The 16354-nt window shown below is 48.6% G+C and overlaps 1 protein-coding gene across 2 annotated transcripts in view; it reads right to left on the bottom strand.

Annotated features, from left to right (window-relative positions):
• Window positions 1–16354, bottom strand: part of LOC137439585 (uncharacterized) — a 136811-nt gene that overhangs the window by 96481 nt on the left and 23976 nt on the right. For both annotated transcript variants that reach the window (XM_078768068.1, XM_078768067.1), the window contains exon 2: window positions 4341–4582. In XM_078768068.1, coding sequence (XP_078624194.1) covers window positions 4341–4582 — 242 coding nt within the window. The remainder of the gene's footprint in view (window positions 1–4340; window positions 4583–16354) is intronic.

Raw genomic sequence — 16354 nt, forward strand, 5'->3', positions numbered from 1 at the left:
GTGCGCTGGGACGAAGAGTGAGAGTGCGCTGAGCCGACCAGAGGACGGGGATGGAGTGACCTGATTGCAAATAAACAAACTTGCGACCGGAGCCACGGTGAATGTACCTGGGTCGTCGGAGGAGTCCATTTGATTTGATGGCAGAGATGCATGATGGGGTGGAGCGGGTATTGAGCAGAAGAAGCCTTGCGGCGGAGTACTTCAGAGCCATGCCAGGCAGGAGCGAAGGGACGAGTACGAGGCCAAGGTCGAGGAGGCAAAGCGGCAAACGCAGCGGCAAACGCAGCGGCAAACGCAGCGGCAAACGACTGCAGCCGCTAATCAAGACCACAGCGGCAAACAAGGCCACAAGGCCACCGGCAAACAAGGCCACGGCCACAATCAACGGGAGCGGGCCTTTCGAATTCCGTATTCCGTACCATCAAAAGCAGATTCCGTTATCCAGCCGGAGAACACGCGGCACGTGCGGGTGTGAAAAGGCAGGACAGGTGTGAGATGTCAGGTCAGAAAGGTAGAAGCAGACCCTGTACATCCATCCAGTCGGAGAAGCGGCGAATATGCAACGCCAGCGTCCTCTCGCAACCGAACCCGGAAGTCGTGATAGAAGATGGTAGAAGACGGAAAGACCACAAACCTGCCTGCGGTGAGTGAGTGAAAGGCCCTTGGAGTTAGCTTCATCGCGGGAGATTCCAATGATTCTGAACGCTTTGGTTTCAACAGCGTGAAGACGAGCTAGGTGTGAGGCAGGAGCACCAGACCAGAGGGGAGAGCAGTATTCCATAGAGCTGCGGATGAAAGCCTTGTATGTGGTGAGGAGCTCAGGTGTGCCAAGGAAGGACTTCGCACGACGGAGGATGCCCAGTCGGCGACTGGCTTTGGAGGCCAGATTTGAAATGTGGTTTTCCCAGGAAAGATCATGGCAAATAGTGAGACCCAAAAGCTTGAGTGACAGAACTTCTTGGAGAGGATTATTCAGAAAGTGGATGGGAGGGTTTTCCAGTCGGTCTTTTCGGAGAGACATCGTAAGAGTGTGAGATTTATCAGGATTGAAAGACATGTTCCATTTGTTTGCCCAGTCTGTGATTTTGTCCAGGTCTGCAGAGAGTGAGGAGGCTGCAGACTGCCGATCTGAGGGATGAGGAATGGAGCGACAGAGAGTAGAGTCGTCAGAAAAGAGATAGAGAGGATTTTCAAGAGAGTCAGAGAGATCATTGATGAAGACCAGAAAAAGCACAGGGCCCAGAACACTACCTTGGGGAACTCCAGCCTGAACAGGCAGAGGAGATGAGAGAAACCCATTCAGGGCCACACGTTGACTACGACCAGAGAGGAATTCCGCCAGCCATGCGTGGAGATTTCCATGGATACCAAAGGAGGAGAGTTTGGTGAGTAGAGCAGGGTGCCAGACCGTATCGAAGGCACGTGAAATGTCAAGGGAGACAGCTCTAATTTCCTGTTTGGCGTTGAGGACCTCCATCCATTGTTGAGAAAGCAGAAGCAGCATGCCCAGAGTAGAGTGACCAGGTCTGAAACCAAATTGATGATCAGAGATCAAGCCATTGGAGAAGAGGAAAGATTTCATATCTGAAGCAATGATGGATTCCATGACTTTGCTGATAATTGGGAGAAGGCTGATTGGTCTGTAGTTGCTGGGATCTGTTTTTGCACCTTTTTTGTGCAAAGCGGTGATGTTGGCTGATTTCCAAGCAGATGGCAGATGACCTTGAGCAAAAGAGAGGGTGAAGAGAACAGAGAGAGGGAGTGAAAGAGCGGAAGAACATGATTTTAGGACCCGTGGGCTGATGCCGTCAGGACCAGTTGCAGAATCAGAGTCGAGGGTTGACAGAAACTTTTCCACCTTGTCAGGAGGAAAGGACACAGAGTCCAGGAGCAGCTGGGTACGACTGGGTACGGTGGGTACAGAGAGGGATGGGTTTGGGACACAAGATTTAGAGGCAAACACAGAGTTGAGGCATTCAGCTTTTTCACGTGCGGAGTCAGCCGTTAAGCCGTTTGAGGTGAGGGAGGGGATGGAGGGGGAACAAACACCAGAAACAGATTTGACCAGACGCCACCAGGATTTGGAAGAGGGAGACAGATAAGAGAGTTTGGTCTTGAGAACTGTGAGATATTGTTTCCTGGCTCTCCTGAGGGTGGACACACACTTGTTTCGGGCTTTGTGAAAGGAAATGAGATTTCCTTCCGTTGGATTTGCTTTCCAGGAGACGAAAGCAAGTTGTTTCAGGGCAACAGCCTCACCACAAGATTCCGTGTACCATGGACGGGAGGAAGGGTATGACAACTGAAGACGAGATGGGATAAATCTGTGCATGAGAGAGAGCAATTTACTTTGAAAGAATTCCCAGGATGAGTTGATGTCAGAGGCGGTAGAGATGGGAGACCAGTCCAGATGATTGATGGCTGCTTGAAGATCGTTCCAGTTGGCCTGAGTGAAATGCCAGACTCGTCGACGCTGAGGAGGCTCTCTGAGAATGGTCAGAGAGATGTCCACTTTGTCAAGCACATGATCAGATGAGCCGATTGGAGCAGAAGAAGAGCAGCAGACATTTTCAGGGAAGTTTGTCATAACCAAATCCAGAAGAGAAGATGCTCCGTTGACTGAGATCCGGGTCGGGAAATTGACAGATTGTGTCAGTCCCAGTGAGTCGCAGAAGTCTTTGGTGAAGAGCCATGGCTGGTGAGAGGGGTACCCACACCCAGCCAACTGGCATGGTGACAATTGAGATCACCACATATGAGGAAGAGAGAGTTGGGATGGGTAGATAGAAGGTGGTCCATATTATCAGACAGCGAGATGTAGATGGAGTCATCGCTGTTTGGTGGACGGTACAACACACATATGAACAAAAGGTGGGAGCGAAGGGGAAGCCGTAGCCAAAGGTATTCCTGGGGGTGAGGTGGAGAGAGGGCAGTGGAGGGCGAGTGAGGAAGAGAGTTTTTTTATAAAGATAGCAACCCCACCTCCAGGACGAGGCTCAGGTCTATCATACCTGAGGAGGGAGTAACCTGGAGAGATACCAAGCCATCAGAGACATCATGAAGGAGGAAAGTTTCTGTTAAGCAGATCACATCTGGTTTGTCAGAAGCAACCAGTATGGAGAGGTTAGTCAAGTTTGAGCGAAGGCCCCGGATGTTTGAGGTCCATACCGTTAATGAAGAGGAAGGGGGAGCATCGGGTCCAGAACAGGGGGGGGAGGGGTAGGGTAAGATGTGGAAGAGGAGGAAGAGGTAGGGAGAGCTGTTGAAGGTGTGTCAGAGTTTTCAGAGATTTCAGAATAGCTTGGAGAAAGGGAAGAATGGGGCGGACAAGAGGTTTGATGGAGATTGGGTGAGGCACAGTGAGGTGTTATTTGAGGAGGGGGAAGAGCGAGGCAGAAGGTTGGGGGAGATAAAGGTGAAAGTTGGAAGGGGGAAGAAGCAGGGAGGATGCTTTGAGGAGGAGGGGTGAGAGGGGAGTCTAGGAGGGGAGGAGCGAGGGAGAGTCTCGGAGGGGAGGGGTGTGGGGGGAGTTTCGGAGGGAGGGGAGGGAAGGGGCAAGGGGGGAGATTTGAAAGGGATGGGTGATGGGGAGGATTTTGAGGGGAGGGGTGAGATTGGATTTTGAAAAGTGTACGATTCATGGGAAACGAACATTTTTTGCAAAATGAGTTTGAGACCTTCGAGTCAAAAATACGTTTGAGGACACTGGAGGAGGGATGGAGTTCTGGATAGTTTAGGGAATGTAGAAAGGAGGAACTGTAAGAGATGGTAAGATGGTAGATGATGTTATGGCAACATATTATACATGGCATGTGACATACTCAACATATGATACATGACATGTGACAGACAACATATGATACATGACATGTGAGATATACACATATGATACATGACAGCTGGCATGCACATATGATACATGGCATTGTGACAAACATATGATACATGAAATGTGACATACAACATATGATACATGACATGTGACATACAACATATGATACATGACATATTGTGACAAACATATGACACATGACATGTGACATACACAACATATTGCACATGACATGTTGTAGCATACATAACATGTGGTAAAATGGCGTCATCATGCATTCCATGGCCATCCACGTGCAAAAAATAGGTTTTCTACACAAATTGGGGAAAAGTTGAACAATGCATATCCACCGTGAAAATAGGACATAGTGTTTCGATAAATTATTGTTAAATATTAGGATTTATTGCATAATAACAAAACGATCCCATAACTAAATATCAATTAAATATCAATCCAAACTATCATTGAAGTACAATGTTAGAGACAGGTAATGCTTTCAAAAACTCACTCAATAGCATTGGTTTGGACACCTGTGACGTTCATGTTGAAGGTGCCAGATCCGATCATCCAGTTACTCGGCTTGTTGTAGCCGATACATCGGTATTTCGGGCGCGCGGATGAAGAGCAACCTTGCACACACTTCCAATGGATGCCAGTTGTCAGAAGTGTCCGAGACGTCACAGCCGGTTCATCACACTCTCCACCTGGGCCCGAGTTTCTGCGCCATCCCACCAAGTAGTCAAAACGCACCTGCAGGAGAACATAAAGGCTACTCAATGTGGCGTCATTGCACATCAAAGAACTTTGCACATCTATAGCTCCAAAACCGCTCCATGGAAAAAAAAATTGAAACATGGCTCATTGTCAAGGACTCCTCATAGAGAACAACATATTGTATTCATGATGTCATTGGTGCCTTTATTATGACGTCATAATTAGACAACTAGAATGCTTGATCCGTCCGATCCGTTTGAAATTTCTGGAGCGTGGTCTACACAAATATTGTAATGGTAATTTAAATTGATGACGTCATCGGCCACGTGGTTCGGCAACCATATTGGATTGAACATAAATCTACGTCGTCAATAAAACACACAAACACAGCAGCTAAAAAAAAACACACAAACACGTCATGACGAGGGTCTGCAATCTCTGACTGCTCGTTCTTGTTGTACATTTTACTTCTGCAGGTTTTTCACTTTTATTTGTTTTAAATTCATTTTCTCTGCAAACACTTGTCCGATTGACACACATTTTTTAACATAAGTGACAAGTCATGTAGAATTTGCATTGATAATTGTGACATCATCAGTCACATGGTTTTGCAGTCATATTGGATTGAAAATAAAAACCTTTAAAAATCAGCTTCTCCAGAACGGCTTCGTGGTAGGCTATGAGCCAGACCCCCCAAATTGACCGGTCGGTACCATACAGATGGAGTAAGGCTCATTGTGATTTTTAGCAAGATATATGTCCCTAGATATGAAAAAAAAGTGATAGCAGTGTATAACTCTCGGCCATCTCTGCGTTATCACCCGAAATATTATTATACGCCTGCTTCGCTTCGCCAAAAAATGTGATATTTGCTAAAATTGGAATAAATATGTTTTTAAGGACCACAGAGTGCCGAGATCGAGATCGAGATCGTATTTGTTCGAGAGATCATGATAAACCTAGAGTGTGGAGCAAGTTTGCATGCATTGTGAAATATAATGTAGCTGATGTTACAAACCTACTTTAGGATACTAGCTAATACCAAAAATTACACTGAGATACCAAAAGTAGTAGACGAATAAAGCTAAAATGTTCAAAAGCTATGTTTCGTTCCAAAATATCAAAATTAGGGGGTATGGTTGAACATATTTTGAACTTTGCCAAAATATGTGCCCCAAACAACCACCATATTACAAAGTAATGATATATTCCAATGCAGTGGTTCCTTGCGAAGATTTTGAGGGGTCAAATGTTACTCTGGGAGTTTTCATTTTTGAAATATTGACAAAAATGTACAATGTGAATTCTGAACTCGAAGCGATTTCGACCACTTTTCCACTAAATTTAACATATTTTTTGTCATTATATCAATATTCTGATAAATAACCCCCACAAATGTTCTATATTTCTATTACTATATTAGTTGTCATCCAGTATGCAAATTATTGGCACTCTGTGGTCCTTAAAAACATATTTATTCCAATTTTAGCAAATATCACATTTTTTGGCGAAGCGAAGCGGGCGTATAATATATTTCGGGTGATAACACAGAGATGGCCGAGAGTTATACACTGCTATCACTTTTTTTTCATATCTAGGGACATATATCTTGCTAAAAATCACAATGAGCCTTACTCCATCTGTATGGTACCGACCAACCCCCTTGGCTCATAGCCTATAGGTCGATGCAAACGTTTTTTTTTCTTTATACAAGATGGAGGCTCGTGTAAGAGCTGACGTCAATCAGAAAAAAAAACGGACACACAAAACATACAATAAAGGGAGCGGGAGACAAGATGGGGAGAGAGAGGGAAGCACACAAGTACAACAGCAGAGAACAGGGACAACGGGAGATCTGTGGGAGGGAGAGGGCTTGAGGGGAGGAGGCACGGGAAGGCGGGGGGTTGGAGGGGGGGGGGGTCACAAGATTGACTGGCGTTGGGGAATGTTTTTCTTCTTCTCCTTCCCCTCTCCCATTTATAAGGGGAGAGGTCCAACTGTACCAAGCTTCTGCTCTGACTTGACTTCGATATACTTCCACTTCCCTCGTTCCTCAGCCAACTCTCTCCACTCTCCAACTGGGGGTGACATCCTTACCTTACTGATATCCTTCCTCACAAATCCTCCCATCTCAACCGAGGTCTACATCCTTTCCTCCTACCTATCCGCTCTCTTTTCCGCTTTTTTTGCGGATCCGCTCTATAAATATACACACACACACACACACACACACATGTATATATATATACACATACTGTATATATATATATATATATATATATATATATATATATATATATATATATATACATATATATATCTATATATATACATATATATATATATATATATATATATATATATATATATATATATATATATATATACATATATATATATATATATATATATATATATATTGTTACGGACACGGTTTTTGGATGTTATTTTACCGAGCGGTGGTGTATTTAACCGCGTCCGAACAGTTACTCCCCGATTAGAACCCGATTCCACCCGAACGTTGACTAATCGCGCTACAGATATTCAATTGGGAAACCTCTAAAGCGACCGAAAGAGAAGAAGAGAGAAGAAAGACAGAGTTTGGAGGAAGAACAGATTTATTATACACACACAAGCAATATTTTAGAGCGACCAATATTATTTACAGCAATAGATGGAAAAGAGCAGTCACACAGTGCATTGTTAACTTATTCTATTTCATTTACTTAATCCCCAAGACAAACGAGTAGGACAGGACGTTCACACTCACACGGTGGATATTGCAGGCAGGTAATGGCTCGAGGTTGATTGCTTGAGAGGAAGGCAAGGTCGGAGGCAGCAGCTTTCAACCCCTCGCGGTTTTGGCGGGAAAACCTCCGTCGCGTATCCGCGGCCGTCACGCGCTGGCTCGGCACACCTGCTCCTCTTCCTGGGGTGGAGCCGTCTCCCTCCGTTCAGCGCGTCTCTCCAACGACAGGGGATATTGCAGGCAGGTAGGTAGGGCTTGCGGTGGATTGCGCTCCTCTTCCAGGTCATCCCCCAGCGTATCTCTCAGGGCCTCTCTGTAAAGCAGTTCCTTACATTCGCTTTTATCACCTCCGGCGGAATTAAGCCGCCGGCTCCGAGGGCACGCCTACCGGGTCACTCACCGCGGTGTTGATTGGCTGTTAGGGCCGGTTCACTCCTGCCCTCTTCTGACGAGGTGGAGCCACGCCTTTCTTCTCCAACCTTACCTCGTGGCCAATGGTGGTTGAAGAGAAAAACCGACCAAAATGCGGAAGGCAAATGGAAGGGAGGTTTTGGGGAAATTGGAAGGGCCTACGCTTATTTTGTTTGATACAATGCAAAGTGAATCTAGTGGAAAACACATACTTAGCCTACATGGAATAAGGAAATACACTATTTAAAAGATATATCGTGACCTGCGTGTATGTTCTATGAAATTAATTAGGAGGACGGCTGCGACCATTATTTACATTACCAGGATGTTACCATACCAAAACCATACTCTTCACATCCGTTACCCTTCCTCCAAAATTGTTACACTCCTCAAAACCCGTTACACTTCTCAAAACCCGTTACACTTCTCAAAATCGTTACACTGCACCCTCCTTTCTTCAGGCACGTCCTCGGGCCTACTAGACTTAACTGAGTGTGACATGTAGGTGTAATTCCCTCTACAATTAACCTGACCCTGAGTGTGACAATTTTAAAACACAAATAAGTATGTCCCCCTATTGCATTGCATCCTGTCTAACAGACTCAAGCCCACAGCTAACCGAATTACGGAATTATTCTGAAACTATACATTTACGGTGGGGAGCATTATTTACAATGACGTGATTTCTTATTTACAACGCAACCCAGGACCTGTGTGTTTTTTTCTTTTCTTTTTAGGGAACAAGAGAAAGAAATTCCTGTTGGGAGGGAGGAGACAGCACGCATTGCATCGATGCACCAGTACCAATACCACCAAAGCACCCAAAAGCACCACAAAGCACCACTCGGTGCGCAGTCACCATGGTTCATAATAAACACAACAAAACAACTGGTGGTGGTCTTCTCCTTGTCTGCTGGGCCGATGTTCTTCCTGACGTCTTCTGGCTTCATGCGGCCTATTTGGACATAATAAAAAGCACAACTTGTGTTCGTTTTTTATTATTATTTAGGGCCTCAGGGGCCAACTAAGGGTGGTCCACCTGTTTGGCATAGGTGCCACCTTACCGAGGTCCGCAAGCAAGATTCCCTGGCCACTATGGCCGGTCTCCAACAGAGGTGCTCTGCCCCAGAACCTGGGGTCCATCAAGTGGTACTTGGCCGCCGAACAGCGGTCCATAAAGTGGTACATCAACGCAATGCGTGCTGGTTCTGGGAATCTCGGGCGCACAATGGCCACCTCACGCACGCTCCCCTCGGCACCCAATGGCGCACAGGTCATGTGGGAGACAAAAGAAAGACAATTGAGCGAGGGGTAAGGTCACAAGGGTACACGTCAATAAGGCAATGCAAGGTGAAATGCGTACGGAGGCCGAAGTGAGAAAGCTCGTCCCTACCGTACGTCACCCCCCTGTCACCTACCCTACCCTTGTTCCCACCCCATATGTACAAAAATCTACACATTTACAAATTCGTCACTACTGTCACGTCTTCCCCATATTTCCCCTATACCAAATTCGTCTCCACAATCCCTTTACTTCAAAATTTGCCATCACCAATTCATCATCAATCCTCATAAGGAGGGAGAGATGGAATTACGCACAATGTCACACCCACGTCATGATGCGTCTCACAATCCAAACATTTGCATCATAAAAAATAATCAAAACATGGCATGGTGTGGAGTACCTGTCACCTCAGGTGAGTGGATGCAGATGGTGCGAGGAGATCCTTCATCCTACCTATCCTCTAAATGACTTTAACACACTTTACACTACCCGGGGTCTTTCCCTGCCAATCCATTGGCCAACTTACACTACGGGTTCTAATAACCAATTCCCATTGGCCAAACTGTGGTGCTCCTCAATTTTGGGGTCTCACTCCCCCGATTCATCTCCCGGTGCTCTAGCACAATTTCTGGGCTGCGACGTGTACCTCTCCCAACAGGTCTACCCACCTGCACACCTCCACCACTGTAGTTGCCACCCGAGCTTACCTAGCTCCTCACCCCAACCTAACTAACTGGGGACAGCCCCTCTCCTGGCTCTGTCACCCCTTGGTGCCCTCTGGCACTGGGCTACCCGGGTCCGTCCTCCGGATCCTCGGGCCCCATCCACACAACTACTACCGGCTCCCAGAGCCCACCTGCGGCCTCACCTGGCCGACATCCTTACAGTGGTGGAGTGCCCAAACCAACTACACACACTAACAGGCTACACGCCCAGCCATTTCCACAACACCAACGCACCCATCCACATACCATTCTGTCACCCGCACCACAGATGCCAATATCCAACCACAATTTACCTGTACCCTCTACCTAACACTTACACTACCCGCCCCGGGTATCCGTGATGGGGGTCCACTCTTCCCCCATTCACACCTTCGCACCATCCACTCCACTCCACAATTTCCACCATACTCACTCCACGACCATCCATTCCAATACTCCATACCATTTATTCCATACACCTGCCCTCCATTCACCTGTCGTTGCACACCTGTGCAATCTCACCTGGTGCCACCTGCACCCTCCTTTCTTCCTGGACCACTTGGTCGTCACAATACACAATCACCATCACTCACTCATACACTGCTCCATCCACCTGTTCAGTTGCACACCTGTGCAATCACACCTGTTCAATCACTCCCACACACGGCATCATCTCAGCTAACTCCTCCCCTCTGAAACTTGCGCTTCCCAGTCGTCCCTTTAAACTATTGCGCTCCCACGTCATTATCAACCACACTAACCTACCTGCGTCCCCACTACAGGTATCAGTCACTAACTAACCTTATCGTTACCTAAGGTCATCTTCGCTAGATCCCTATCATTATCCAAGCCCTCCCTGGCTCGGTTGTCATAGCCACCCCATAAACTATTGCGCATTTGCCCCCACCTGTGAGGGATGGTGGATTTGCCATCCCACCACATCGGGGGTCTCTCACTACCAATTTCGCTCGTCCAAATCCAACAATTCAAAAATTTTCCATTTACTGCCAATTCTATTCACTTTTCTAAATTTTGTATCAAATCACTACTATCACTATCACCATCACCCGTCTACTTATTACATCCTCTCGGTGCGCCAATTCACATCTACAGCCCGGCTTCGTACAGCCGAGCAATGAACGCGGGTTCTTTTGTGCCAGCGGCTGGATACGTCCCGCATTCGGGGCAGGGGCGGAGGCTTACCCGGGCCGAGATCCCATGCACCACCTCGGCGTGGAGCCATCCAATGTCCCGATCTCGACCTGCCGGCACGTCTCAATAGAAAGTGGTCGCCATGACGACCCTTCCTATCGGGCTGCCCGCTCCGCCTAGTGGAGCCCGGACGCGGCCGCTCCACGCGAGGCCCAGCGTGGATCGCGCACGGCGGTCCTTTCGAACCCGCCGTGGCTCGGATCTCCGCTGGTTCTCGCGGCACGCGAAGCCCGGCACGCACCGAGGGCCCGATCCGGCTAAAAGTCGACCTAACCTTTAACCCGGTTACCGTCGACGCTTCACCTGCAGGCTTACATGCATACGCTACCTCTTTCTTGCTCATACATGCAGCCGTTCCCATTCTCCTCGTACCTTTTCTTTCACACCTCGGTACACTCACTCCGCTCACCGACTTGGTCACACACCTGACCACCGAACACTTTGGCACACATTCGTTGCTCGCACACCTCACCAATACACCGCTTCGCGCCCCCTCCTCGGTCACCTCCTCTGTGACAATCACAGGTGTGCCCTCATTCGCACACCCAACCACGTGCCTCACCACCAACTCAAATGTGCCTTCCCACACACGCTCTACCATTCCAGGTGTGCATCCTTCCATCCCAGGTGTACATCCTCGCTCACCTGTCACAACCAGCTCACTCTCCTTTTCACTCTCACTACTCTCACCTCCACTCTCGGTCGCGCACTCACCCTTACTCTTGACAGCATGCGCTTTCCCCATGCACCTGTCCGTTACACACCTTTCTCGCGCATCCTCCCGCGCACACTTCTTCGTTACTTCCTCCGTAACACTCACCACAGGCATGCATTCTCCCTTACTCTTGACAGCATGCGCTTTCCCCATGCACCCGTCCGTTACACACCTTTCTCGCGCATCCTCCCGCGCACACTTTTTCGTTACTTCCTCCGTAACACTCACCACACCGCGCTTCCCTGTGCTCCCTCGCACACGCGCTTCGACCAACTCACTCTTGACGGCACACTCACTCCTCGGCGTGCACTTTTTCCTCACACACCCCATGGTCGGACATTCTCGCACACCTCTTTTTTCGCACACCAGACCTGTCGCACACTTCACCAACGGCCTCTCACGAACACCCGGATCCAAACCAATCCCCAAGCCGACTGAAGCTTTCCTCACATCATGTACATTGCCACTCACCTTGGCACCTCGTCCCCGCACCTCCTTTGCCACCTGCAAACTCTTTATTTGGTTAGTGAGCATCACATCATGATTTGAACACAGACCTTGTACATATTCCATGACTTCCTCCTTTATCTCCCTCTTAGTTTCTGTCCGTCCCTTCTTAATTTCACTCACCTCTTCTCCCACTTCCTCTAATTTTTGTTTAACCTCTTTTATTTCTCGGTGCGTCCCCTCAAGTTCGTCCTCTAAGGCTACCGTGACCGTCTCTATGTGCATCCTCACCTGCCGGTCCTTTGTCTCCATTATCTCTGTCACCTCCTCCACCCTCATTGTCAGTTCCTCCCGTACCATCTGACATTGCCTCTGCGTCGCTATTAATTCGTTTTTAATTTCTTTTTGTGTCGCCTTTAACCCTCCTAGTACCGCAGTGTTCTTTTGAACCTGCTCCACTAACTTAGTTTGTCCCTCTGTCAGCTGCTCCACCTCCTCCGTCAGATCTTCTATTCCCCCCTGTAACTTTGCCGTATTATTTCTCACCTCTTTCTCTATACGCTTTTCGCCTCGCTTTACCTCCTCGCGCAGCCCCGAGACCTCCTCACTCACCCCTCGTCGTATTTCCTCCATCTGGTTCCCCATCTGTTCGATTTCCCGGGCGGATTGTTCCCCTATTTCCCGCAATTTGTCCTCCATCCTATTTTCTAACCCCATTAGCCCATTTTTCACCCCCTCTAACTGATTCTCTTGAGCGGCCATTCTGTTTTCTACCCCCATTAACCCATTTTTCACCCCTTCTATCCCGTTGTCTAACCCCCCAAATTTCTTGTCTAACTCCTCAAAATTATTGTCTAACTTCCCAAATTTAGCTTCTAGCCGTTCCCGCATTTCCCCCATTTTGCCCCCCATTGCCCCCATTTGGCCCTCTAATCGCTCACTATTAGCCCTCGCTTCGTCCCTCATTTTGTCCATAAGGGCCCCGATTTGTAGCAACAAAAGGTTTGAATCCACCAGGGGCGCTACCACGGTCGCGGGCGTGGCAAAATTTGGTGCCGCTACACCCACGTGCGCGAGGACGCCATTTTGCGCGTCTGACACCCCCTCAACCGCCTCCTCATTGCTCTCCTCCTCCCTTTCTTCCACATACATTTCCCCTGGTTCCTGGGTTACCCCTAACCCGTCTATCTCCCCCACCGACATCCGATCGCCTTGATTGTCCATGGCGCGATCTCAAAATTCGGGTTTTATAAAACAACACAATTTCGTCCGCTTTATAATTTTGAGCGCGTGCAGCGCGCTCCGGGTCGATCTCACTCCCCGACACCAATTGTTACCGTACTAACACAATTGGTGTCCAAAATTTGGGCTAAATAAATTTAGTCCCAGGTTCGAATCCCACCTCCTGACTACCAATTGTTACGGACACGGTTTTTGGATGTTATTTTACCGAGCGGTGGTGTATTTAACCGCGTCCGAACAGTTACTCCCCGATTAGAACCCGATTCCACCCGAACGTTGACTAATCGCGCTACAGATATTCAATTGGGAAACCTCTAAAGCGACCGAAAGAGAAGAAGAGAGAAGAAAGACAGAGTTTGGAGGAAGAACAGATTTATTATACACACACAAGCAATATTTTAGAGCGACCAATATTATTTACAGCAATAGATGGAAAAGAGCAGTCACACAGTGCATTGTTAACTTATTCTATTTCATTTACTTAATCCCCAAGACAAACGAGTAGGACAGGACGTTCACACTCACACGGTGGATATTGCAGGCAGGTAATGGCTCGAGGTTGATTGCTTGAGAGGAAGGCAAGGTCGGAGGCAGCAGCTTTCAACCCCTCGCGGTTTTGGCGGGAAAACCTCCGTCGCGTATCCGCGGCCGTCACGCGCTGGCTCGGCACACCTGCTCCTCTTCCTGGGGTGGAGCCGTCTCCCTCCGTTCAGCGCGTCTCTCCAACGACGGGGGATATTGCAGGCAGGTAGGTAGGGCTTGCGGTGGATTGCGCTCCTCTTCCAGGTCATCCCCCAGCGTATCTCTCAGGGCCTCTCTGTAAAGCAGTTCCTTACATTCGCTTTTATCACCTCCGGCGGAATTAAGCCGCCGGCTCCGAGGGCACGCCTACCGGGTCACTCACCGCGGTGTTGATTGGCTGTTAGGGCCGGTTCACTCCTGCCCTCTTCTGACGAGGTGGAGCCACGCCTTTCTTCTCCAACCTTACCTCGTGGCCAATGGTGGTTGAAGAGAAAAACCGACCAAAATGCGGAAGGCAAATGGAAGGGAGGTTTTGGGGAAATTGGAAGGGCCTACGCTTATTTTGTTTGATACAATGCAAAGTCAATCTAGTGGAAAACACATACTTAGCCTACATGGAATAAGGAAATACACTATTTAAAAGATATATCGTGACCTGCGTGTATGTTCTATGAAATTAATTAGGAGGACGGCTGCGACCATTATTTACATTACCAGGATGTTACCATACCAAAACCATACTCTTCACATCCGTTACCCTTCCTCCAAAATTGTTACACTCCTCAAAACCCGTTACACTTCTCAAAACCCGTTACACTTCTCAAAATCGTTACAATATATATATATATATATTGTTGCGAATATGGAATTTGGCCTCCATATCCGCTTGTAAATATTCCCCTATTTTCTCCGATACTCCCCAACTCTCCCTTACCCCATTCCCTAGTCCCATTGTCTGTAAACAACACCCATTAGAGCCGATCTTCCCCTTCATCCCCCCATTAAATGTCGTGCCCAGGTCCCCCGCACCACACGTAGACAATTATAGGACATCTTGCTAGTTATTCTTAATCTATGTCAGTTAAGGACTTGTTTCCATTAATTATGACTCTTCGTTGCACCAGAATGTGATTATATGGCACCTGTTAGGAAGTTTAGGACCTCCCCATACCTCTCCGCATCTCTTCCCCATGAAGAAGCGCCAACTACAACAACAACAACAAAAGAGGGGGGCGGCGCGGTGACGGCATGGGGAGTGGGCGTCCTCCTTCCGGCTCGGTTAGCCGCCATTGACCACGCGCTCCACGGGGTTACCACGAAGGGGCTCCCTGTCGGCCCCTCGTCAAGGGCGGAGCCGGTAACCCCCGCACCCAATGAGAAGCCATGGGCCGATGCCATCTGGGGCGGCGCTAACGAGCCGAGGGCGTGTCACTCCCCGCCGGATATACGCGGCCCCGCGCCGGACGTGACGTCAGATGCGCCCCGAGCTTGGAAGGACAAGACGCCACCCTCCCGAGCGCTGAGCGACCTCCCCGGCATCTCCACCAAAGTCGCGACCCACGAGCGCTGAGCGACCTCCCCGCATCTGCTGGACACCACCGTACGTGATTCTGTCCCTGAGCCAGGTGCACCTGAGCCATCGACTGCCGCTTTCCTTGCCATCAAATCCCGTGTGAGTCAGCGTTGTCCCGTTTATCTGTGGTCTGTCTAGGGTTAATATAAGAGTGTGTCTAAGTGCCTGTCTTCCTATGCTGTCCCTCTTGTAGTTGTAATCTAACCTTTTTCCGTACGAATATACTTGAGAACTGAACCCCTGGTGTCGTATTGTGTCATTATAATCCAGCCGGGTGTCTTCTCTTTCCTATTGAGCCAGCATAGCGCGGCTTCGTCGACGTTCGAGTACAATCGGGTAACTTGTACGGATACGGCGGCCATCCCGCTCGGCCCACCATACCATCAAAGTCGTATCTGTAACAATTTACCCGATTGTACTCGAACGTCGACGAAGCCGCGCTATGCTGGCTCAATAGGAAAGAGAAGACACCCGGCTGGATTATAATGACACAATACGACACCAGGGGTTCAGTTCTCAAGTATATTCGTACGGAAAAAGGTTAGATTACAACTACAAGAGGGACAGCATAGGAAGACAGGCACTTAGACACACTCTTATATTAACCCTAGACAGACCACAGATAAACGGGACAACGCTGACTCACACGGGATTTGATGGCAAGGAAAGCGGCAGTCGATGGCTCAGGTGCACCTGGGCTCAGTGGCAGACCCTGGAATTGAAAGGCAACATCTTGTATCGCAAGTGGGTGGAGGTTCCCTCTGATCGAACTTCCTGGCTGGTGATAGTCCCTGACAAATTCAAGAACGTCATATTGCAACAGGTGCATGGTACCCGCTCCGGCGGCCATTTGGGCAGGACAAAGACAATATCTCGGGTCCGCCGGAGGTTCTATTGGGTGAATATGGGGCGCGACATACAGGACTGGTGTCGGAGATGCGACGCCTG

The sequence above is a fragment of the Myxine glutinosa genome, chromosome 14 (genome assembly GCF_964187855.1).
Source record: "Myxine glutinosa chromosome 14, kmMyxGlut1.1, whole genome shotgun sequence".
In the NCBI taxonomy this organism is placed as follows: domain Eukaryota; kingdom Metazoa; phylum Chordata; class Myxini; order Myxiniformes; family Myxinidae; genus Myxine; species Myxine glutinosa.